The sequence below is a fragment of the Pezoporus flaviventris genome, unplaced genomic scaffold (assembly GCF_033815535.1).
Source record: "Pezoporus flaviventris isolate CSIRO_AGI_PZ_B2104156 unplaced genomic scaffold, CSIRO_AGI_Pfla_v1 ptg000020l, whole genome shotgun sequence".
NCBI classification, from domain to species: Eukaryota; Metazoa; Chordata; class Aves; order Psittaciformes; family Psittacidae; genus Pezoporus; species Pezoporus flaviventris.
The window spans coordinates 5,708,479-5,734,061 of NW_026892568.1; the positions used below are offsets into that span (position 1 = coordinate 5,708,479).

The 25,583-nt window shown below is 50.0% G+C and overlaps 3 protein-coding genes across 3 annotated transcripts; 1 reads left to right on the forward strand and 2 right to left on the reverse strand.

Annotated features, from left to right (window-relative positions):
• The first annotated feature begins 4,485 nt into the window (after positions 1–4,485).
• Positions 4,486–6,202, forward strand: ARMC7 (armadillo repeat containing 7). Its single transcript, XM_061455665.1, has 3 exons — positions 4,486–4,582; positions 4,655–4,798; positions 5,702–6,202. The coding sequence occupies exons 1-3, from the start codon at positions 4,516–4,518 to the stop codon at positions 6,037–6,039; spliced, it is 549 nt and encodes a 182-aa protein (XP_061311649.1). The 5' UTR covers positions 4,486–4,515; the 3' UTR covers positions 6,040–6,202.
• A 298-nt stretch (positions 6,203–6,500) lies between these two features.
• NT5C (5', 3'-nucleotidase, cytosolic) lies at positions 6,501–11,647 on the reverse strand. The gene is made up of 5 exons (XM_061455525.1): positions 11,447–11,647; positions 8,677–8,777; positions 8,511–8,571; positions 7,644–7,758; positions 6,501–7,566 (listed from the first exon to the last, which is right to left on the reverse strand). Exons 1-5 carry the CDS (start codon positions 11,618–11,620, stop codon positions 7,424–7,426), a joined length of 594 nt encoding a protein of 197 aa, XP_061311509.1. The 5' UTR covers positions 11,621–11,647; the 3' UTR covers positions 6,501–7,423.
• Positions 11,648–12,537: 890 nt separating this feature from the next.
• Positions 12,538–23,118, reverse strand: JPT1 (Jupiter microtubule associated homolog 1). The gene is made up of 5 exons (XM_061455526.1): positions 22,952–23,118; positions 20,042–20,184; positions 19,387–19,484; positions 17,483–17,510; positions 12,538–13,539 (listed from the first exon to the last, which is right to left on the reverse strand). Exons 1-5 carry the CDS (start codon positions 23,005–23,007, stop codon positions 13,397–13,399), a joined length of 468 nt encoding a protein of 155 aa, XP_061311510.1. The 5' UTR covers positions 23,008–23,118; the 3' UTR covers positions 12,538–13,396.
• Positions 23,119–25,583: the final 2,465 nt, after the last annotated feature.

The window sequence follows — 25,583 nt, forward strand, 5'->3', positions numbered from 1 at the left end:
TCTACCGGCCTTACAGAACGTGAGCTGCCTCCAAAGAGGGCTGGTTCCATCCCACAGACCCTTTAGAAGTCATCCACAACCCACAGGGTGGGAATAAAGCTTGCAGAGGGAAGAGGGAACACTTGAGGCTGTGTTTCCACAGGCAAATCAGATGTCTGAGCTCCCACGATAGAGGAAATTACCCCCCTCCTCCATCTGCCCACCTCTCCTAGCTCCCTTTTCAACCTCAACTCCAAGCTGCCTTGAGCAGGAGCTTGTGAAGCATAACTGAAGGGACTGTGCATAACAAACATGCACACTAGAATAACAACTCCCCCTCAGAGCTATCACACAGGAGCAATAATGCTCAGTCCTTCAGAATCTCGAGGCCCAGAAGGAAAAGAAAGCAATAAAAGCTCCTTTCATTAGTTTAAGGTTGTCCCATTATGCAAAGCCAAAGCCCCCTGAAGCAGGGTTTGTTTAACACCTATAGACAGCAAAATAACCCCGGCACTAAGAATGGACAAGCACTTATACCTCAACCAGGTTATAAACCTCTGAGAACAACACAACTTGGCCAGAATTAAATGTCCCAAGCTCCCCACGTCCCCTCTTGCTCCCTTTATCATTTAAGGTATCATTAACCTTGCAAGGTAAGCATTTCTGCACCGAGCACCTTTCCTTACTGCAATGAAACATTCACCAGGAAGCTCACACCGAACTGGTGCAGGATCATGGTCCTTCAGAGCCAAAGTAGGGCTCGGAAAAGTTTAATACAAACCCAAAGGAAGGTCACGGTGAACTTACACGCTCTGAAACACCTCAGAAGGGCAAAAGCCCCGAAATGAAGAGCTTGGCATCCTGCCTGCAGACCTGGTTAGTGGCTGCAAGAAGGGAAACATAACTATTAGGAGCAGTAGTGCTTCTATTGAATCCTACCTTGCAGTGTCACTGTAGACCAGCCCCTGGAGCTATAGCAGTCATTCTGCACTAACTCTTCTGGCAAATAGCAAGTGCTTGGAGCACTCAGAGGATTAAACATAGAATAGAATCATAGAATGGTTTGGGTTGGAAAGGACCTTAAGATCATCCAGTTCCAACCCCCCTGCCATGGGCAGGGACACCTCACACTAAACCAGGGCACCCAAGTCTCTGTCCAACCTGGCCTTGAACACTGCCAGGGATGGAGCATTCACAACCTGCCTGGGCAACCCATTCCAGTGCCTCAGCACCCTCACAGGAAAGAATTTCCTCCTTATATCCAATCTAAACTTCCCCTGTTTAAGTTTTAACCCATTCCCCCTTGTCCTATCACTACAGTCCCTAATGAAGAGTCCCTCCCCAGCACCCCTATAGGCCCCCTTCAGACACTGGAAGGCTGCTATGAGGTCTCCACGCCCCTTCTCCAGCCTAAACAGTCCCAACTTTCTCAGCCTGTCTCCATACAGGACGTGTTCCAGTCCCTGATCATCCTTGTGGCCTCCTCTGGACTTGTTCCGGCAGTTCCATGTCCATTAGACATATGGGACAGTATTGGGTGAGTGAACGGCCAACTCCTGCTACTGCCAAGTGACCTGTCTGGATGATCTGGCCAGACTCCCCATAGTAAGTCAGCACAAAGACAAGCAGCACAGTGCCAGCAGCAGAGCAGGTTGGGTGGTGAGGACTAGCGTGGGCTGTTGGCTCTGCAGAGCCTCTGCTGTCAACCTCTCCTCCCGGAGGCAGCTGCGACACAGCAAAGGAAACATAAAGCATCCCTCCCATCTCCCAGCCACCCTTGGTGAGCCCCAGTGCCAGACAAAGGCTGGAAGGAGCTCAGCTCGCAGTCCCCAGGATGTTCCTCTCTCCTGGTTACCTCTTGCCATGCACTGAATAGTGTGACCTGGAGATTTGTCACCTGGAACAGACAGACACCAGCCTTTCCTAAGCACCACTGCCTGTGAAACCATGCCAGGGGACAAAGTTCCTCCTGTGCATGCAAAATAATCCTGACAGACACGAGTCATTGCATTTTCCTTCTTTAAACACAGGGTTTCACCCCTTATTAGTCAAGCCCAGCATCCTTAATCGCCTCTCTTTGTGCTGTGTTTGCTTTCTCTTCCCCTGCTTTCTCCCATTAGTCATTCGCTTTCCGTGTAATGACGGATGTGGCTCTAAAGTGTGTCAACACCTGCCACTTACACAGGCATACGTTAAGGGGTTGTTAATACACTAGCAGAGCATTCTGATATAGGAGTTGTCTGTAGCACCTTTGTGGCCGCTTTCATGTGTATATACACACACATACGAACACATGTATAGACATACCTATATATACACATACCTATATATATGTACACATATAGATATACACACATATATATACACACATATATAGACATACCTATATATACACATACCTATATATATGTACACATATAGATATACACACACACATATATATACACACATATATAGACATACCTATATATACACATACATGTATATACACACACAGATAGATATACACACACATATATATACACACATATATAGACATACCTATATATACACATGCATGTATATACACACACAGCTAGATATACACACACACATATATACACACATATATAGACATACCTATATATACCCATACATACATATATATATACACATACAGATAAATATACACACGGGCCTATAAGGATGCTGGGGAGGGACTCTTCATTAGGGACTGTAGTGATAGGACAAGGGGGAATGGGTTCAAACTTAAACAGGGGAAGTTTACACTAAATATAAGGAAGAAGTTCTTTACAGTGAGGGTGGTGAGGCACTGGAATGGGTTGCCCAGGGAGGTTGTGAATGCTCCATCCCTGGCAGTGTTCAAGGCCAGGCTGGACAGAGCCTTGGGTGCCCTAGTTTAGTGTGAGGTGTCCCTGCCCATGGCAGGGGGGTTGGAACTGGATGATCTTAAGCTCCTTTCCAACCCAAACCATTCTATGATTCTATATGCATATATATATATATACACACACACACACACATATATATATATATACACACACACCAACTTGAGAGAGTTGAAGTTGCTTGCACAGGCCTGGCTTAAATCTTTATACCAGTTATAAATAAACACCTTCCTTTTCCCATTCTCTGCCTTCCCACAGCACTGCAGTGTTACAAGCTTTAGCAACCCTGCACTCACCGTAGGTCCTCTGCTCATCCTTCTATTGCACATGGGCATGGGTGACTGCACCCAGCTGTATAACAGGGGATTAGCAGCCCAACACACTCGCCACGGGCGCCACGTAATCAGTGTATTCTGCCAGCTTCAATTTGCTTCCTATGAGATAACACAAAAGACAACCTGTTCCCTCCTTATCTGCCCAAGAACCTCCATGTGTTTAACTGCTCCAATAAAAGCAGCACTGATTTCTGCTGAGTTTGGGTACCTTTACCTTACCTATTTATAGCACATGAACCACACGAATCCACTCGCGGCGCCTGCAATCACAGCGGCGTCACTGGCGCTGGCCTGGCTCAGGCTCATGGAACCGCTCTGCTCCGTGCCTAGACCAGGGCATTGCACAACCAGGATGGCGTTACCCGCTGCTGCCTTCATTCATTCCTTGCCTCCGGATTTCTTTCCCTTTGGTGTATCCTATGGTGCACAGGGAAGTTTAGTGGATGGGGAACAGTGAGGGAGGCAAGGTTAAGCTGCTTACCGGAGCAGGGCGTTTAAACAGCAGGGCTTGGCCGTACACCGAGATACAAGAACCTCGGGCACGCTTGTTTATTGTGATGGTGAACAGGTTACAGGGTCCATGGGGAAAGAGAGGAGGGAAAGGGGGGAAGGAATGGGGGGAAAGGGAAAAAAGGAAAAAAAAGTTGGAAAAGAGGGAAAAAGAAATATAGGGGGAAAAGAAGAAGAGGGAAAAAGGGAAAGGAGAAAAGGGAAAGGGAAAAGAGGAAAAATGGGAAAATGGAAGAAAAAAGGAGAAAAAGGGGGGAAAGGAGAAAGAGGGAAAAAGAAATACAGAGAAAAAATGGGGAAAGGGGAAAAAATGAACAGAGGGGAAGAAAGGAAAGAGAAGGGAAAGAAAGAGAAGGGGGAGAGAAGGGAAGAGAAAGAGAAAGGAAGAGAAAAGAGAAAGGAAGAGAAAAGAAAAAAGAGAAGAGGAAGAGGAAGAGAAGAGAAAGAGAAGAGAAAGGAAGAGAAAGGAAGAGAAAGAGAAAGAGAAGGAAAAGAGAAGGAAAAAAGAAGGGAAAAAAAAAGGAAAAAGAAGGAAAAAGAAGGAAAAAAAAGGAAAAGAAGGGAAAAAGAAGGAAGGGAAAAAGAAGGGGAAAAGAAGGGAAAGAGAAGGGAAAGGAACGCAGGAGGAGCCTCCTCTCCCCGCCCCCAAGATGGCGGCGGCCGCGCCGGGCCTGGCTCGGTGCTGAGGAGGCCCCTCCGCACCCGGCTCGGCTCCACGCCGCTGCCCGGCCCTGAGCACGGCCCTCCCGGCGCTCAGGGGAAGGCTCTCCCGGGCACCGTGAGCTGCCGGGACCCGGCGCGGGATGGAGCTGGGCCGGCTGGAGTACCTGCAGGCCCTGGTCACCGAGTTCCAGGCGACGGAGAGCGCAGGTACCGCGGCCGCGGCCGCCCCGCAGCCCCGTGCGGAGCCGCCCCGCGCTCAGCGCCGTTTCCGTGTTGCAGAGGCCAAGGAGCAGGTGCTGGCCAACCTGGCCAACTTCGCCTACGACCCTCGCAACTACGAGCACCTGCGGCGGCTCCAGGTCCTGGACCTGTTCCTCGACATGCTCGGCGAGAGCAGCGACACCCTCGTGGAGTTCGCCATGGGTGAGGGACGGGGCCAGCAGCATCCCCGAGAGGGGCAGGGCACAGCGGGGGTGATGCTGGGGACTGGGGCTCCTGTCCCTCCCGAGGGGCAGAGAGGAGCGTGAGGCGTGAACGGCCCCTCGGGTACTGCCGGGTTTGGTGGGGATGAGCGGAATGGGATGGAAGCATCGCCCCTTCATCCTCGTAGGGCTGCTGTGCGGCAGGATGGGTTCGTTAGCCCCGAACACCGGGTGAGTGAGTGTTTACTGAAACTGCTCTCAATTTTAGTGACATTTTAGTGAATTTCAGTGAAATTTTAGTGAATTTTAATGACATTTTAGTGAAATTGGTGACAACCAAATTCCAGCACTTACCTGAAATCTTGTAATAAGTCCTCTAAGCAACTGCCTTACACTGACTCAGTGTGGTCCAAACAGAAACTAAAGGGCCAGATCCTGATTGTGAGTGCTGCCATGAGCTGACATTAAATATATCTGATGTTTAAGGTTTGTGGCTGAGCTACACCGGGACATGGCTGCCTCTTAAAAAGCCACGTTCGAGCATTCTGCACCTCTTGCCTTGTGCTGTTGCCTCCATTCTGTTTTCCCGTAACACCTGCAGTGAACTCCAGGCTTTAGCCTCTGTTAGGGTTAAGTAATCCTGGAGTTCTGCGGCAGAGGTTATGCCCAGCAGTAACAGTGCCCTCTAATGACATAAAGGAGAAGGAACGTTCTGCTGGAAAACGCGTGGAAAACGTTGCCCAGGAGCCGTTAAGAGTTTTCCATCCAAACCTCACAGAGAATCTGGATTCTTATTCCTGTGTTAGAAACCAGGCTCATCAATGAACCTGCATCACAGCATGAAAAGCTGAAGGGGTGAAGCGCTTGTCTTGCACGTGTCAGATGCTTTCTCTTGGTGTTGCAGGGGGTCTGTGTAACCTGTGCCTGGATAAAACGAACAAAGACTACATCCTGGAGGCGAACGGGGTAGAGCCCATCATCAACTGCCTCTCCAGTGCCAACGAGGAGACCGTCATGTCGGCGGTCACGACGCTCATGTACCTGACGACACCGCAGTCGCGGCAGCAGACCACGGCGCTGCCCGTGGTGGAGTGCATGCTCCGCTTCTCCCTCTCGGCCAGCAGAAGGCTGAGCAACCTGGCCACCGTGTTCCTGCAGGATTACTGCACCCCTCTGCAGGTGGAGGAGGCCCGGAGCCTGAGCAAACACACTGCCGTGGGCATTCCTCTCCCCAAGGACTGATCCTGTGTAGGCAGGACAGTGCAGATCATAGCATCAGCCAGGCTGGAAGAGACCTTTCAGCTCAGCCAGTCTACCCATTCCCCAGCACTGCCCAGGCCACCACTAACCCATGGCCCTGAGGGCTTCGTCTGCATGGTTTTTTGAGGGTGATTCCACCACTTTCTTGGGGAAAAAAGAGGGAGACACTTTCTGCTCAGCACAATTGTGTCAAGAACATTAAAGAGTGAAACTGGTCACAGTAGCACTGGATTTAGTTACTAAAGAGGATGGATAGTACTGCCCCGACAGGGCGGCCAAGCACACAGCTAAAACGGAAAGCAAATACTTATAATAGCACAGGTCATGGCCGTTGGAGAGCAGGGTGCCATGTGCAGCCCAGCACCCAGCCTGCACAAAGAACCCTTCCCAGCAATGAGGGGGGGGGGTTCTGCTTGGGTTACTGGGTGCCTTATATCCCAGTTCCTGCCTGGTGGGGCTGCAGCTCTCCAGTGTCAACTCAAAGGACTTTAAATGTCTCATAAACGTTGTTCCTCCTGCAGAAGAAAGGTGTTTCCCTGCCCTGGCAGTTTGTAATCTGTATGCCTGCCTTTGGTAGTAACTGTGCCATCTGTCATCGTGACACAGACTGGTAAATCACTACACGGGACAGTGTGTATCCTGTAAATGGGGAAGTGAAAAGCTGATTTTCTTTCATTACCACTGGTGAGAAAGGAGAAGATTAAAAGGAGGGCCCATGGCAGCCTGGCTCATGAGAGCAGCTGTCTTGTAAAACCTTCTCCTAATAAAACATTAACTTCAACGCTGTGTAAACAGTGTGGTATAAGCTCATAAATACGCCTCTCCAGCACTTGCAGCCCAGCCTTCGCCCACTCTTACTCACGCACATGGGCCAGAAATGGAAGCCAGCTTCGTGTCCTTTCTTCATCAGCCAGCGCTGCAAAAGGTAACCCGAAAGCCAGGGTGGCTAAATCCGTAACATCAGCAGGCTCTGGCTGTTGCAGTGTTCGCTGATGGGCATCCTTGCTGTGTCTGCTCAAGTTTCAGAGCTTCGTCTTTTTAGTTCCATTCCACCCCCAATGGGCCCAAACCAAACAGGACTGAGGTTAAGAACACACACACACAAATACAACCCACAGCTGCTTGTATTTTATCGTTTCACCAGCAGCAAACACCCCAAACCCTACAGACATAACTGCAGAGCAATCTTCCAGACACGTGGAGCAGCAGCAGCAGCAGCTCTGCAGCGTGTCTAACAAAGGCAGCTCTTGTTATAACTGCTCCCCGAGTGCCTCTGCCTGGATGAGGGCGCTCACTGCCTCCTGGGAATGGGATTCCCTGCCCATGGATGCGTTCCTGGCAGTGGGAAGAGCACCCCCTCTGTGCACTACTGCCTGCGCTTGCTTTCCAAGATGCCCTTCCAGTCATCCGCCCAGGACAGCAGGCGCCTGCGTGGGGCCTGCAGCTGGATGTGCCTGTTGTGGCAGCAGGTAAAGAGGATGTGCTCCCAGCTCGGGTTCGGCTCTGCGCCTGTGGGCAACGGAGGAGAGCTGGGCTCAGGCAGGGGTTTCCTTCCTGGCTAACAGCAATGGAAGCGCTTTCCTAACCTGTAATGGTGTCCTTGTCGTCAAACAGCAAGTCCGCAGACACGACGGTCTTATCTCGGGTTAGAATAATCCGCTCCACAAACTCGGGTCCCAGGTGTTTCTCTACCCACTTATACTGCAGAGGTAAGAAATGAGAGAAGACGCTGCTGTGCTCCAGTCACATCAGCCCCAGAAGAGCAGCTTCTCCCCTGCAGACCGACATCTGTGTCCGTGAATCCTCACCGCAGAGACTGGCCATGGCCCAGGACACTGATTCAACCTGTTTTCTATCAGCAGCACTGGCCTTCCCATACCTAATCACTATCGAGTTTGCAAGCAGCACTGGCTGCTCACCAGAGCACGTGGGCTGTGCCCATCCAAGTCATTCCAGTGATTAAGGTCCCCCTCTCTGTTCTAATGCAGCGGCAAACAGGACCAATTCCAATGCTGAAGCCTCCTCTTAACTCAGCACTGGCCTCCTTCAGGACATGGGGTGTCTCAGGCTCTGCATTTAGACAGAATAAGGACTGAGGCTGGGTAGAGGATTCTCCAGTGTGGAATCCCCTGGGAATATCCCACCCCTAGGGGCCATTCTACAAGGGTTCTTCCGCTATCACCTGCCAGCACAGCTGGAGCAGCAGGCTCACATCATGCCAGCTCTGAGAGCACAGGGCGCACGTGCCCCACAGTAAGGACACTGGCACCATGTGGCACTCCGAGATTCCTGTGCTACCGTCCTGTGGCTGGGAAGCTGCCCCTCAGACAGAGAGATCCAGGGAAGCCTGGGAGCCTGAGCCAGCCACTGCCTTTGTAAATGAATTATTCTGACTTGGGCGATGCCTTGCAAAAGCAACAAAATAAACCCCACTAAACCAAGTTCTCTCCCACCTTTTCCAGGACGCAGTGCTCGTAATTCCGGAGAGGACTTGTGCAAATAAAGACTTCAGTGCTGAAAAGAAACAGCATTATTTATTATACAGTATACATTCCTTAGCAGGCAGGGGAAGGTGCATAAGATAATGGAAAAGGGCTACGGAGTGCAAAGCATCCTTACTCCTGCATGCGGATCATCTCCTGCAGAGCTTCCAGGGCTCCTGGAATGGGATCCAACCCTAGAAAGAAGCCAGGTGATTCATAGACACTGGCTACCTTAGCCTGCAAGAGACAGGAGGACAGTCAGCAAAGCCCACCCGTGCCTGCGTCCGAGCTCTGAGCATCACAGTTGTCCCCTTACCCCGGGTGTAACAGCCATCAAAGGGCAGTGATGCTGCACAACAAGAGGCCATTATAGCATTTCTCACCTTCCGGGTTCCGGCTCAGGCACACAAGAAGGAGAAGTTCCTCTCTGGTGGCTTGTCTGGAGTGAGGAGGCAGAGCTGGTCCTGACCTTGCACAGCACCACAGACCCAGCTCTGACCTACAGCTCAGCTGGCTGATGCCTGGTACAGGGGAGCTCACGGCTCACCCCTTCCCAGCAGGTCTCTACTGCCTCTTGTGAGGCATCAAAGGAACCAGTTCAAGGCTCCTGCTCCTCTGTCCCATCTGACTGGAATGTGCTGGTGGCTCGGGAATCTGCCAGGGCTGAGTGGGCAGCAGCCACATCCCAGCAGCGTGAAAAGGGCTGAATCCAGACCTAAGCTTCATTCTCAAACAGAGAACCCTAAAACATGTGAATCTCGCCTTCCCTGGGGTCACGGTGAGCTCCAGTGGTGTCAAGGCAGCATTTTCCATTAGCTTCAAGTCAGACATTCCCCCAGTTTGGAAATCTTAGTTCTCTGTGAGTATTCAACCTGGCAGCTTCGCTTAGGAACTGTACCAGACTGCTTTATAGTCCAGCTGATGGGCTCCTTGCTCTATTTCACCAGTGGAGCGTAGACATAAAGCCCATTTCAATTAAGCAGCAATGAGGAGTCAGCATTAAACAAGTCTCCTGGACCAGGGTGCTCCCTCAGCTATCATAATTTACCACTACTCATAACTCAACAGGCAGACATGTGAAAGCGCTGCCTGATTCCTCATGCAGAGCAGAAGAGCGAAGGTGAAGACGTGGGGATCAGACCTGCTCCGATCCCTGCTTCCAGGCAGGGCCTCATTGATTTCAGCAACAATTCCCTGGAGCTCTTCCCGAGGAGACTCAATTACAGGACCAGGGCTTGTATCTGAAAGCTCTTTTACACACCGCAAGGCACCAGAAACGGGCCAGTTTCCAGTGTGTCACCAGCAAGTCTGGCTTTGCTGGAGAACAAAACTGGAACTGATGAATTTTAGAACCAAAAAACTGTTTTACCCACCCAAAAATGCGACAACTCTTTCTCATGCCATCGTTGCTGAAGGTTTCCTCCTAACAGAGCGATGCTCTGCAGGGATGCTCCTGCACCAGCCTGGCAGAACTGAGGTCTCTATTTACAGCCACAGGATTCACATAAAGGAGCTTTAAAACTGTATAGTTGTGCCAAATGCACCTAAACCAGCCCAGAGATGCGGAGGTGACTGAAGGAGCCGGACACCACCACATACACCTCATTTCCTTAGGAAGGCAGGTAAGAGCTTTGTGCCACTGCTGATCTGCATGGGATTCAAACCAGCTACGTGGTTATTGCATTGACACACCTAAAGGTCTGGGAAGGAACAGGATGAGCATGAACCAAATTAGGGAATGGGAATGCCAGAAATAGAACAGGATGTGCCTTTCAGGACAGATCAGATTGTAGCCCTTCCAGACAAGAGCAAATAAAAAGCCACGATCCCTTAAATTACCTGCCTCTTTTTTGGGTCCCTGCAATGGGATTCACTTAAGGAATCCTTACGTAAGCAATAAATCACGTTTGGTTCTATAAAGGATAAACAATTCATGCCCATTCCCCATCTATACAAATTCCAGGTACAGGAAGTTTTGAGCATCAATAGTCATCCATTAGAGCTCGGTCACTTTGGAGCCAGCACTCCTGTGGGTGCAGGGGCCTGAACCTTGCCATGGAACGGGAAGGAATTGATTGTGAGTTGTCATTTTTCAGCAGTAAAAAAACCTCTAGAGGCCCAGGACAGCATCTTAAAATGAGCAATGAAAGCACAGCCTGGATCTGCAGCCTGGATCCGCATCTGTTCCATCTTCTTACGGTCCCCGAGTGTCCTGAGGTACCCAGAAGGAAGCCTGAAGTCTGCATTCACACTACCTTTAACTTTGCCTTGCAAATGTCTCTGATGTTCACTCACTCATTAGCAAACACTCAAAACAGAAACCACTTGCAGGGATGGAGGCGTACCAGAGCATTTTACATGGCTCTCCATGGTTTAAATACCACACACTTTGCTTGTCAGAGGGCATGATCTAGGTGTGGGGTTTCATTAGCTATGCAAACACATAGAGAGTATTCCTGTTTCTCATCCTGCTAGAGGTGCATTAGTACTTACAGAGCGCTCAGCTTTCAGTTATTACTCACCTTATTATTATCTTAATAATGTTAATATTACTTTTTAATAATACTAATATTATTAAGTTATTACTGCATACCACCGAGGGGTTCACGAGTAGATACAGAACAAGCCGATGCCTCAGCAAACAGCTTCGTGCAGTTACTTCGAAGAGAGAATCGGGCTTTGCCAACCGATTCCCGCACGCACATCCCTGTGAAGGGCAGGAAATCCTCCTGGAAGAACTCGCTAATTATTTCCATGCAAATGAAGGCAGAAACAACCCTTTGTAGCACTGTGACAGCCCCCCCCCCCCCCTCTACTTTGCATACCCACAGTGGGTAGGAAGAGATTCCCTCTGCTCTCAGCAGGATACAAGGGAAGAGGCGCTGCTTCCCCCGCCCGCCACTCACCGCCAGGTCCGGGCGCAGGCCGCGGTACTGCTCCCGCACCGAGAAGCCGCTCCTTGCCGCCAGCTCCACTCGTGGCTCCGCGGGGAAGCGGGCGCTGAAGCCCCGCAGCACCGCGCCCTCGAAGTCGGCCACGACGCCGTCCATGTCCACCAGCACCCGCAGCGCGCCGGCCATGGCGCCCCGTGGTACCCAGCGAGAGCCGTGCGGGGCGGCGCGGCCCGAATATGCATGAGCAATGGGGCGGGGAAGGCGCGCATTAAGGGAGCCCCTGGCCCCGCACCGGTGTCTGGGGTTGCTCGCTGAGGGTGCAAAGCAGAGCGAGAGCCGCTCCGGGCTTCTCGGCCCCCATTGCCAGGCTCCAACCGAGACAAAGAGGGCAGCGGATGGAGGAGCAGCCCCGCTCGGCTGAAGGCTCAGCAACTGTTCAAAGGAGCGTTAACGCGTTCTGCGGGTTGTGGGGCTCGCAGAGGAAATGGGGTTTGGTTGTTTTCCTCCTCCCACGGCAGAAAACAAGGGGGCACGATTTACATTGGGAGCCACACCGCGTTTAAGCAGCCCCGAGGCACAGCACCCCCAGCTGCAGCAGGGGAGGAGCAGGTTAGAGCAAATCCGGTTTTATAGGTTAAGCACCCATGGCTGGGCCTTCCCAGGAAGTGAACGTGAAAGCCAGGGTATTTTTAAGCACTGGTTCTTCACGGGGAAGGGTGGAAATGGAGCACACACACCAGCTCTGTGCAGATCCACTGCTTTGGCTTATTGTGCAGCAGATCCCCTTCCAGGACAACAGAGACCTCCATGGCTTGGTCTCCCCTCCCCTGTTAGGGTCTAATTTTCATGGTGAGAATAAACTTCCCGCTATTTTCTTGATAGAAGCAAGCATTTGGATAAAGCAGGTTACAGAGAACACGCCATACCCCACACTTCTCTGACCTAGAAGATAGAGGCAAGTCAGACACAGTCTTTAGAGGAAGATGGCAACTCCAAAGGAGGTACACAAACACTCCTCCTCCGCTGCATCCCACCTCTGTCAGAGGCTGAGCCAAGGCCAACTGAGACCAGAGTTGAAATAAAACCCACACAGGAAACACTGCTTCAAAACTTCTATATTATTTACTCGTAAGCAACAGTCCAGCTTTGTGAGATAACAACACACACTTGAAAGGATGAGTTTTTTTTCCACCTCATGGTCAAGCACCAGCATGATCATGCACAGCATTGAGTCAGTTGTAAAAAAAAAAAGGCCCTGTCATTTGTATTGATTTCACTGATCCACTCCACTTCACTGAATCAAGTCTGAATTCCCCTCCTAGCATCAGGCCAGGCGGCTCTGCTCGTCAGCCCTATTTGGCACATACCCTGCTTCATAGTAGTCCAGTATCAAGTGTTTGATTCTATAGTATATTTTAAAGGCAGCACGGTGTACACTAACCACTTCAGGGTTCATATGGCACAGCAGGGCTCAAGGCATTTAACCCCATGCAGTCAATGAAGCCCTTTAGGGTCCCCAAATCCTGCATGTGGAGGAAGGGACTGCTCTTGCTGATTGGTTGCTGGCCTCTTTAACCAGGATTCTAGACCCTTGTAAAGCTAAAGGGGTTCTAAAAAAACCTCGGTACAAAAACCCTCTAAGCACACTTGGAACCAATCTACTCTCCTTTGAGTTACAATGACAATACTTCATAAAGCTTTCCCTCAAGTCTATCACTAGAAAACACTCATGTCACTTCCAGTAGATCTGGGGAGGGGAAAACACAGGACAGAAGTGGGGAGAAAATAAAACCAACCCTTGATCTCAACAAAAGATGGGAGTACATAAAGTGCTTCTTTTTAATGAAAGGAATTGGAGATGTACAGTCAGGCTCAAGTTGTGCAGTTCACAAGCATGGGGGGGGGGTGGGGGGTGGAGAAAGAAACAAGACACGAGTTCAAAACAGTCAGGAAGGGAAAGGTTTAACCGAGGACTAGGCTGGACTTGCCACCGGGTGGATTTCTCCTGGATGGTGCTGGTGCTACTGGGCTAGGAACAGGTGCAGCAGGCAGGGATTTCTCTTCACTCTGACCTGGGGCAGCTTCTACATCAGCCTCAGTGATTTCTAGAAGAAAAGAAGCTTTTAAAGTGTCTGATGTGGATGATGAAACCATGGTTCGTGACTTAGACAGAAGATCAACTCCTCTAAGTCTGCTTCAGGCTGACACACAGAGCGCTGCTGGAACCTGCTGGCAGGACAGGCTGCAGCCCTCTGAAGTGTTTCAGATGTACTCTGATGCCTTAAGGTTCGGCTTCAGGCATTCAAGAGCCACATTCAGACGGCTGCTATTAAGGAACCCATCAATTTTTCATATATATATATTTTAAAGACAAGCAGCTTAAGTCTTGTCCATGTTATTAGTGTATGACTGTGCCAATTGTAACCCAAATCCGAGCAGGTGCTGGAAACCAAGTCACGGAGGCACCAGGACTTGGAAGCAAGAGCTCAAACTACATTCCCAATATCATGAACTAGAGGGAAGAGCATCTGCCACACACTTCTGAGGTGTCACAGAGACAGACCAGGGAACAGCCATGCATGGGGAGGCTCCAGTTGTACACCCCCTGGGAAGCACACAATAGCTTTAATCTATCTAAATACTTCTGAACGACCACAGGTGAAGACAGGACACAGGAGGAATCTTCATAGGAAGCACTTTAGATACTGTAGCAAGTAACTAATGGATCTGCTCCACTGACAATTCATTAAGGAGCACATCAAACACATCACCAGCTCATGTTTTCATAAATGAACACAATCAGGTATGAGCCAAAGGCCCAAATCAGCACCAAGCAGCCCCTGATACTCGGGGGGAATGAAGGGAATGCAGTTTCACCATCAGCTCTGTCAAGATGAATTTAAGAGACCCCTTTTAGTTTCAACGTATCACTAGTTCTTGGTTTGGAGGATTCACCTTCACGATTCAGTAAATCTTGATCCTATTCCCTCTCCCTTTTGCAACTGAAGCCATTTTAGTCTCCTCTTACAAAAGCAGCTGCTGCATCCCTTTACATTTCCCCTTACATTCCTCTGCCCCTTTTTTACCTCCGCTCCACTCTGCTCTTTACACGTCCAGAACTGCACACATGATTCAAGACGTGGGTATATCATTGTTTACAGAGGCATAACGACAGCTTGTTCCCCATCCTCTCCTTGAGAGCATTTCAGAGTGTCACAGAAGTTCAGGAACAGGACTCAAGGCAGATCCTGGGAGTTAACTGCTGCAGAGCTGAACCCAAGGCTGGCATCATTTAGGTGTTGGGCGCTCTCCCCCCCCCCATGCATTACTTTATACTTACTTACACAAAAACTATCCTGCCACCTTTTAAACTACCTGCCTTATTGAGTTGAGTTCTCCTGACAGTGAGATTTTCTCACCGTCAGCACAATTTGGCTACTTGAAAGAACTCATGTCACCAACAGGATTGGAGACTTCACAGTTCATTACCTTTTCCAGGTCACAGAAGAAGGCACTGAATAAAACCAGCCCCAGCATCACTTCCCATGGCTCATTTTTCCAACATGAAAAGGAATCACTAAGCCCTACCCTTTGCTCCCTAAGCTTTAGCTGCCTTCCTATCTAAAGGAGCCATTTTCCTCCAATCCTAAGGCATCTCTGATGCAGAATTTTACCAGCAGCACTGACCCCCCTGTATCCATGCTTCTAATAATCTCAAAGAGCTCCTGCAGCTTAGTATAGTCTCCATGAATCAGAAACAATCTCCAAGACAGATTCTCTGCTGTATTCATTAACCCACATCTGAACACCACAGTTACTATGAAGCTTGAAGCTCTGCAGCTCATGTGTACCACTGCCTGCTTGCTCAGCAAGCTGAGAACAGCTCAGGCTATCCCCCACTGCTCACTTAAAGCTGAATGCTCCATTGTCTGCACCTTCAGCAGACAGTCCAAGTACTGTGCAGCACTCCCAATGATGATCTGTCCACCAAATGCCAGACTCCACCTTCTTGTGTATCATCATGTAGAGTCAGTCATTGGTGACAGTCAATCGAGGGCTGACTGGTTCTCCTTAGCTAGTCACGTTCATTAGGCACACAGTGCTAACTGAATCACAAAAGAAACCAGAACTACTGTCACAGGAGGCTTTGGGGGAAGTTTCTACAGCATTTAGAGGCTCACTTGGCCAGCTGAGGTACACATTAGTGCTTCCCACATAATCGAGGTGTAGATAAGTTCAACCTAATAACTAGAGTAGTAAATGCAACAGGATCAGATCAAATGTTGAAGTTCTTCTCTTATCAGAAAAGGTATGAGCTCTCAAACAGCTTCCTCCTGAGTATACTGCAAACCATTGGAAACTGATGCACAGAAAGGAACAAGCAGCAAGAACACTGATGCAAAAAGGAACAGGTTTTCTTCCCCTAGACAGGCATGATTAATAAAGATGCACACACCTGACACCTACTTGGGGTTTTACAATCAGTTACACACAGAAAATCATTTCCAAATTCAACAGAATAACCACTTTGTTTTAATGATGGGAACCCATTAAGAATCTGGTTATGCACTGAACTGTCTTGCCTTGGAGGTGTATTCATTCAGCCCAGAGACAAGTGCCACAGGTGGGATGTTCACCAGCTCATGCTTGCCATCTCACACAGCAGGAACATCAAGTGCAGTGACACAGCCAGCTCAGCAAGATGCTGCGCTCCATTAAGCTCTTGATACCTGAAGCTATCAACGGTAGAAATTAACTTCACAATCCACCAAGGTTCTCAGGTATCTGCCAGTCACCGTTTCCACTTTCTACTCCTTCCTAAGCACCATCTGTGGAAGTTTAACATTCAAACCTCTGCCTGTCATTTGCATTTCATCTTACATATCTACAGAAATGCAATTTGAGCCATGGCTACAACAGCAAACACCCCAGTCACTGGCCAGTAACGCAGCCCTGCATCTGCTTCCTCCCTTCCCTTCTCTACTTGCCTTACCACTGCTCGTGGGCTCTCATCCGACCCCATGTGAGCTCATTAAATACCAGGAGAAGCAGCAGAGCCCTCAGATCAGTTTACTTCTATTAGCAAACCACATCCTCCTACTTGAAACAGAAACTCCAGCTGCCTACAGTGCTAATTAAGATAGGACAGACATGGGAAAGAAACACTAAAGAAGCCTGTACAGTTTGATTAGAAGCAGCAAGACTAATTTTGGGCACAGATACCACTTAGAGGTAGGTAAAACATTCAGAGAATACTCTTCCCCCTCCCAGCAGAAGTCTTTTCAGGACAGGGAGCTGCTAATGGTTTTAGTGATCTCCCACAACTCCTAGGTGTTGAAAGTAGCACTTGGAAAGCAACAGTCAACATGCGCATTCCTCTGGTCAGGAAGTAAGCTATTCTTAAGGTCAGACTTACAAAAAGAGAGATTTCCAGCCTCAGAGCTAGAGAAAACACTTCAAGGTTACCAGCATGCTGCAAGGGGAAATGGCCGTTTACACCACGTTTGCAGTATGCATATGAACTTCCCTGACAGAAATCAGCATTTAAAAAGCACAGCAGCTTAAAAGCCAGTAAGTGCAGACACTTCCAGATGCAGGTGCTGGGTTTGATTATTTCTGTGAATGTAGTGTTTGCTGCAGGAGACAACAGGAAACTGCACTGTTAAACTAAAACTGGTTGACTGTACTATTGAATTATAAACTACTAGAAGAGCAGTGGAGTCTCAATCACTGAGCTCTCTGCAGGATGGTACCCACCTCGCCTTCTAGTGCCTGTACAAATCTGGGCACCAACTGCTGCTGGCAAAAGAAATGCACAGGACTGTTCTCACTGTTAACCTGATGGCTACCAGGCACTCCAGCATTTCATCCCACAGCCACACCGCCACTAAAGCAGCCAGCTGACTTTACCGATCTGATGGATTCCAGGAACAATCCTGAGCTGTCTCTCCTGACACATGACCATTTATATATCCTATGTCCTCTTCTGTTTCAGAAGTCCCCAACTGCAAAAGGCTTTTACTAGAGGAGTCTGAAGGAGTTACTCACCAGAAGTTTCACCACCACCAATTTCTCCCTAGAAGAGAGAGAAACATATTAAATCTCACACTTCACAATGTGTTTTCCCCTTCCGTCAAAGAAGGTAACTCAGTACCCCACATTATGACCATGGTGGTTGGGCAACACCTTCCAAGTGACAGACTCAGTGAAGCACTTGCAGACCAACAATAGGCTCTTAGGGACAGATACCAGAGTGGTGGGTTCTGCATACATATTTCTGCAGATATTATGGGTTTGTAAGCCCCAATTCTTACAGAATGACTAATGTAACTTCATCAGCTGTTTATTTATCTGGTATACTTCTTAATGTTTAAGCAGAAAGATACTACTGATTGCCTCTAACATGTGGCATTGTACTTGTTCTCACACTGTGAAGGACATGGGTGGGCAAGGACACACTTATTACAGGTATCACCCTCCATGAGGCAGCAGACAGTAACCAAGGCACTGTAACTGCTGAGCAGTAGTGACAAGGAATTAATAAGGTAAGCAATTCACAGCAGTTCAGTGTCCCCTCCCTTCTACTAAGCAACTCTTTCCAACACCAAATACTTATCTGTTAGCAAGGCCAAGAGCATTTCTTCCATCCCTTTGTGAAATACAGATCAGTTCTTTGCAAGGTTACTGATAAGGTTCCCTTCACTACAGCTAAACCCATTCCTTTCATGCTGCATCTCTTCACAGGCTGCAACTTGCCACAGAGATACAGAAAAGTCTTCCAGCAGCAGCCAAGGCTCCCCAATAGCAGGAGGTTTCAGCAACTTCCATAGATTTAACATTGTTTATTACACAGTAGAACTGCAGTCATCAGGATATAAAATACGCAGAGACTCATAGAAATATACCAAGTTAAATCTCAGATGGGGCTACAAAGCACTAGCTCCAGCTTCTGCCGTTCGCAGCTGTAACTACTGTACAAAGTTAAAGTATCCCACACTGGAACTGTCTGCAAAGCTGAGAACCACAGTCCTGAATACAATTAAATAGAAAATACACTCAACAGTTTGTGTTTTCAGTGGTTAGCAGCTATAAATTTAATCTTACTTATATTTGCTAACTGGAACAATCTATTTCCTGCAAGAACCGTTTTGTGGCTCAAAGTGCTTATTGTTACAAGAAGCTACAAGAAATGGGTTGTGATTGATGGCAGTTATCAAACCGAAACTTGCTCTTTAGCATCCATGAGCGTAAAGGTTCTGCTGCAACAGCTGAGATCCACAATTTACCTGCCCAGCTCTTTTCAGAAAACCTAAAGCTGGAGAGCTGTAAAGAACAAGGTTTCTTCTTTTCCCACCTCTAGAATTTGTTCAGGCAAGTGCAGCCCATCCTGGTTCCTGTTTTCCTAAGTTTGGAGGAATTGCTGCACTTCAGCCTGGTTTTGTTTTTCCCATTAAATATAATCATACCTCAAGTGAATCCCATGTTAACACTAAAATCATGCTCCATATTGCCACCAAGTACAGTTTATCTTAGCCAAGAACACACCTGATGACAGTAACAGAAATAAAACAAGCATTCATGCTACTGAGCTAAGTGCTTGCTGGGAGGTGAAAGCAAGTCCTTTGTCAGATCCAGCCTGTTGTAGGTAACTACTGTTTGTAAAGTCTATTAAAAACACCATTACACATGTCTGAAGCTGATTTCACCCCACTTCATTACTGGCTCATCAACGAGAGCTGAGAGCTGTAGGAAGTGGTCCTGTTAGAAAAATCCAGCCCTTCATCAGCTTATGCTGTAAGACTATCACGTGGAAAAGTGAACCTTCAGGAACAGAACAGATCTGAGGCTTCACATCCTACAATGTTTCCAACTGTGTGAACACAGTGATAAAGCCATCCCACACAGAGCATGAATTGTCCCATTATCAGGCCCCTCATAGTTAACGTACTGACCTTGGGATCTACAGAGTCTCCACAGTTTGCATCAGTCGAGTTTCTTCTTTGTGGCCCAGCTGATTCACAGTTTTCTCCCCTTTCACCTGGCTTAGTCCCTACAAGCAGAGATTGATGCTAATCAGCCTGCAAGATAAACTTCCTGGGAAAGTACATCACTGGGGGTTGGTTTACCCTTCCTGGACCTTTCAATAGTAACTCACAGTCTTACAATAGCATTACGCAGTTAAGGGTATTCTTTAAACAGATGGAAACTGGGGTCCCAGAGCCGCCCATACTGGCAGTGCTCTGCAGAGATGGAAGCTTAATCCCACAAAGTTACACTTCCTCTGAATATCCAAGACCAACCAGTGCCACTAAGACACAAGTTCACCTTATTGTGACTTGGAGAAATTGCATCCCAAATACAATTCCCTGCTTGCAACACCTATGCCCATGACTTGCATAAAAGAATTCCCAGCCAAGCAAAACTCTGGAAGCAATTCAAAATGAGAAATAAAGAGGCTCATGCAAGCAGACATCATTTATAGCCCTCAGCTCCCATGTGGGAAGCGAACTCTGGTTTCTACACTAAGCCACCAACAGCTTCAGGCCCATTCAGAAACTGGAATTAGCACATGTCAGCAGCTCTGGGAACAAAGCCCTACGTTCGTACCCGATGATTTAGCCCAGGAAGGTGGATTTTCTTCAGGAGTTCCAAAGATGTGGGATTCCATTTTGTTCCTTCTCACAGGTTGCTCTTTTGGTTCATCAAAACCCAGGGAAAAGTTGGACCCACCTCCAGGAGGACGCAGCACTCTAGGGAGAGAAAGAGGCAGCTTTACAACCCTGCAGGGACCATTACTGAGTGCAGTCCAACATGTAAAACAAGACTCATAAGCCAAGAGATCATAGTTGGCTCTTGTACCAGGCAGTCAGACTGTCCAGACAGTACTGTATCCAGACAGAAACCGTGCAAGATGACTGTATTAAGCACTGCCTTTTAACAAATGACACAGGGTGTCGTGTCTTCAGTGCAGGATTTCAGCTCTAAAGGCAAGCTGCCTGCCAGCACTCAAGCCAGACACTGTAACTCCACTACTTGTCTCGTCAGCAACACTTTGAGCCCTGAGAACTCCAACATTAATCTTCTAACTGGCAGCACAGCAAAGACAGGAGCCAAAGTACTGGTTGTATCACTGATGACTGGGGGCTGCAGCCTTTATCCACATTTGTTCCATTGGAAAAACCCTTAAGTCTGCAGCACGCTGCTGGACTAGACTTAAAAGGGGCTATTAAACACTCTTATGCTAAACTATTATTAAGAGACACACATATATGAAGCTCCAGGTATATAACCTAAATCTAGCAATCCTGCTATTAGACAGACACAAAAGAAGCCTGCCTGGTACTTTGTGAGCTATATTGTGGTCTGCTTTTCAACGTGCAGACATCAACCCAAATAACAGGAGCAGTAAAACACATCTTTAAATGTAAATTCCTTCAGATCTTATTTTCTTAAGCATGAGATGTTGTGTTAGCTGGAGAAGCCAGACAATAGCTAGGAGCATAAAAACACATAAGGAAAATTGCCACAAGCCTCGGACAGATGCGAGTACATCAACAGAACTGGGCTTTAAGACACCCAGTGCTCCGAGATGAAGCCCAGAACACACTTGGGATGGCGTACATAAAATCAAGCTAGAACTTTGCAGCAGAGAACAGTGCAGAGTTTGTCAATGCACCCAACCCAGGAACTGTACACAAAGAACATGTCTGATTTCACCATGTCATCACCATCAGTCAAAGGGTTTAGCTCTTTTGAGACTTAGTGCCTATTGCATCCCAGATGCAACGCAACACTTCTCCAGCCTATAGAGATCACAAAGCTCAATTGACACAGGTGTGTGGTGTGGGTATTTAGTGTTACTTAACCAGCATGCTACTGTTCCTAACAAAATTCTTCTCCAAAGGTCCAGTAATGCTCAGCTGTTAATGGGAAGATCCCAGGAGATTGTGGAGCATGTATTGAGAATCCAGAATGGGCTTTTATGCCTTGCTTTGTCTTCCTTCTGACTCCAGAGATACAATGCGATGGTCTTGAAGCTTATCTTTTTTCTCCCCAAAGAAAAAGTCCCCATGTAGGTTTATTTTCTCAGTGACATCTGTTGTAGTAATTCAAAGAACAGACTATTCAAAGGGATTGTTTCCACATCTCAGATCACCTTTATTTTACCAGAGCAGTGAAACCTGTACTCTCTTAACAGCACAAGTTTCCACTGACAGCCTTAATGAAATTAACAGAAGAGGCAATTGAAGGAAGAAAGCCATCACTCAAGCTGTTAAAAAGGAATAATCCCTCTTGCCAACCTCAGCGAAAGGCTCACAGGTTTTATTAGGAGCCGCTCACAGCCTCGAGACATTGCAACACGTTTGGTCAAAGCCACATCTAACACTTCAAGCAATGAGCCGCTCTTAAAATTGCACCTGATACCCAGTGATGTTTACTGCAGATTCACCGCAGCTCCATCCAGGAAGCACACTCTTATACAGGGTTTGCTTTGTCTTACAACGCACCCCAAAAAGCCAGAAGCAAACAGGAAGCAGCTGCTTTATCAGGCCAAAAACCTCATAGAAACACACGACACGGTCCTCCCCACGCCAGCTGCTCCTGCTGCAGGAACGCGGGTGCCTCACAGTGCCGAGCATCTCTTCCAGACCTACCTGTCAAGTTTTCTTTGTCTTCAGACAGGCTACAGCTCCCCGACCCCCCCCTTTCCCGCAGCTCCCCAGCCCCCGTTTGCCACTGCAGGGCCGGGGAAGAGGCACCCGCCCCCCCCAGCCCCGAGCACGGTCCCTGCCCGCCGACGGTCAAGCAACGGAGCGGCCACCTCCGGCCGCTGGGAGCGGCCCCGGCCGGCCCCCGCCGAAGCGGGCAGGTGGGGAGGCCGGGGGAAGCAGACAATGGAGCCCGCTCGGCCCCACCCAGAAGGCGGCTGCTCCGCCAGGCCGAGGGCTAAGAACGGCGCTGGCAGCCGCACGGAGGGGAGAGCGGCGGGCAGAGGAAGGCAGCGGAGGGCAGCCGGGTGCCGAGCCCCCCCCTATCCCAACCCCCGCGGTGCGGAGCGCGGCCGCGCAGGGAGTCGCCTCCCTTCTTTGTTCGGGAGAGGCAGGGGCGCACGCCCGAGCACCCGGGGTGGGTCTCGCCAGCTCCCTCCCCGCAGCTCCCACACTCACCTCTCCCGGGCAGCTGCGGCAGGGCACAGCTCCGGTCCCGGCCTGGCCTCCCCCCCGCCACCGGCAGCGCAGCTGACGAGCCGAGCCGAGCCTACCGGCAGCCCAACGCACCCGGGTGGGTGCGGCCGCCGCCTCCCACCCGGGAAACGGCGAGGAAGAACCGCACACCCCGACCCCCGACCCGGCCGGCATCCGCTGCACCCCCCCCGGGCCGGCTCCGCGCCCCTCAGAGCCGCTCCATGGAGCCCCCTCCACAGCGGGCCGGGCCCTGAGGGGAGGCGGAGTGCCGGCCCCGCCGCGAACGCCCTCAGCCCCGCCGCCCTAACGGTCCCAAAGGCCCCCGCCGGACCTGGAGCTGTTCCTGCCACTGGGGTCCATGCCCGAGAAGGTGGTGGTGGTGGTCATGGCGGCGGGGACGCTGGAGATGGACGCCGAGGAAAGGGCTCCGTGGAGCGGCCAGCGGGCGGTGACAGTCCCGGGAACGGAGCTGCCCTCCTTTCCCCCCCCCGGCCTCACCCTGCTGCTGCCGGTGACAACTGCGGCCGCCGCCCGCCCCGGCCGCGCGTTTTATACCCGCGTTAAGGCCCGCCCTCCAGCCGCCGCTTCATTGGACGGTTCAAAAGCACTCCGGAGCTCCTATTCGACAGCATCCTGCCACTCTGCCCTATGGCCCGCCTCCCCGTCTCTACCGAGGCTCCTTGCCTCACCGGGAAAAACCCATTGGTGAAGCACTACGTCTGCTCTGCGGTGATTGGCTGGGCCTGGGCGGCGGCGCCTTTTGTTGGTGATTGGCAGGAGCCCCGTCGCTCATCTCAGGTGGGCTGCGATTGGCTCATCCGCACATGAGGCGAGACAAAAGTGTGCGCGGCGCGGCCCCTGCGAGGGAGCCGGGTCAGCGCCCACCCCACGGCACTGGCCGGTACCAGCGGGCTCCCACCGCCACCCTCGCACCCACCGCCACCCTCGCACCCACCGCCACCCTCCTGGCACCCACCGCCACCCTCGCTCCCACCGCCGCCCTCCTCGCTCCCACCGCCGCCCTCCTCGCACCCACCGTCACCCTCGCACCCACCGCCACCCTCCTCGCTCCCACCGCCGCCCTCCTCGCTCCCACCGCCGCCCTCCTCGCTCCCACCGCCGCCCTCCTCGCACCCACCGTCACCCTCCTCGCTCCCACCGCCGCCCTCCTCGCACCCACCGTCACCCTCGCACCCACCGCCACCCTCCTCGCTCCCACCGACGCCCTCCTCGCGCCCACCGCCACCCTCGCGCCCACCGCCACCCTCCTCGCGCCCACCGCGCCCTCCTCGAGCCCACCACCATGCTGGGAGGCGGCCCGGCCCGTGCCAGCTGCGAAGGTGCCTCGGAACGCATCATGGTGCGCCCTCAACAGCCATGGATGAACAACAAAGAGCCCACGGAGGTGTGGAAGGCGCTCGCATGAGGCCACTGCGGTGTCAGAGGTTGGTTCCGTCGAGGACGGACGCAGCCAGCGACCTGCAGAGACACAAGGCTGGTGGGAGATGCCTTCAGCTCAAAAGACGCAATGGAATGAAGTAAGCTGCAATATCAGATGGTGGCTACTCCATGGACATCACTGTCTACAGCAGTGGAGTACTACACCCATCAACGCTGTGTTAAACCCTGGTGGCTGTGTGGATCCTCCCCAGAACACGTGCAGCATGGACTTCGCGTTACCAGATGTTGGCTGCTGACCTATCTGTCAAATCCACCTTGGAGCTGTTCCTGAGCTTCCAGACACACAGATGCTTCCTGGATCACCACCAGCAGCGCATCTACTCCTGAATTAAGACATCAGAACCTCCGGCTCCAAATGTTATTGTAATTAGTACTTGCATAAAGGACATAGAAGGGGGAAAGAAAACTCTTGCGTGTTCTACCCATCCCTCCCAGTCTGCACTAACAACAGCCCTTCACAGCCTCAAAACCCATTCTTCTAAATAATATTCCTTTATGCTTTGGCAAACGCAAGTCTGGTTTGTGCTGCTTCACCCTGATGTACAACAGGAGGCATCAAGTGTCTGAGTTATTAACCTTAACACAGCTCAGAGCTGAACTGCTGAAACCACACAAACAGGAGCGCAGCATTTTAATTTTCTAATCTAGGATCTATAAAAAAGGTCTTGTTTTGTTAATGAAAAGCCCCAACTACTATTTAGGTCCACAGGGAATTTTGTCACATTTCTCCAGATGTAGATTAAAGGGAAAGTTTAAGTAACATGACACAGTTGTTTTAATTCCATTATCCCTTAGGCTTGGGCACTAAGAAGTCAAGTGATCCCTACTCTCGCATACAGGTAAGCAGGTGCTCTCTCGGGAACTTGCTCAAGTATTTTGTCATCTAAATGCTTTTTATTCAAACCCACAGCATTTGACTCTTAAATGTGTACCCCTGAGACAGGCAGAGCCTTTTCTTAAAGTCAAGATGAAGAAAAACCCGTTCCCTCTGCCAAAACCAGTTTTAACATGCAGCGTTCCAACTCTGAACCTTCAGCATTTCCAAGGAGATCTCACTGATGTCTCAGTTGCGATGGTCTGTAAAGAGAAGCTGCTTTGATGATTAGTTACCCATAAGAGGTTTATGAAGATGGCCACAGAAATTGGGCTTATGACTCTCCTCAGGATGATGGCATTCGACCAGAACAATCCTCAGCAGCTGTTTGACCAACTCAGACACCACAATTCCTCCTGCTCTTGAAATTCAACCGGCAACAAATGCAAAAAGCATCTGGAAGTGCAAACAAGGCTCCAGGAAATGCAAGGGTTAGGCAAGGAGAGACACCATTGGGTTGAGAAAAGCCTCAGCTTGGTCATCCTCCCGTGACCAAGGGCTGCTTCTTCATGCCAGTCTCTGCTACTTATGGCACAGCCACAAAGCACATTTGTTCTTTAGTTCATTTTACCAAAAATAGGGTTTGACTCAGCCTTGTCTTCTCCTATCCCCTGACACCATTCACAGC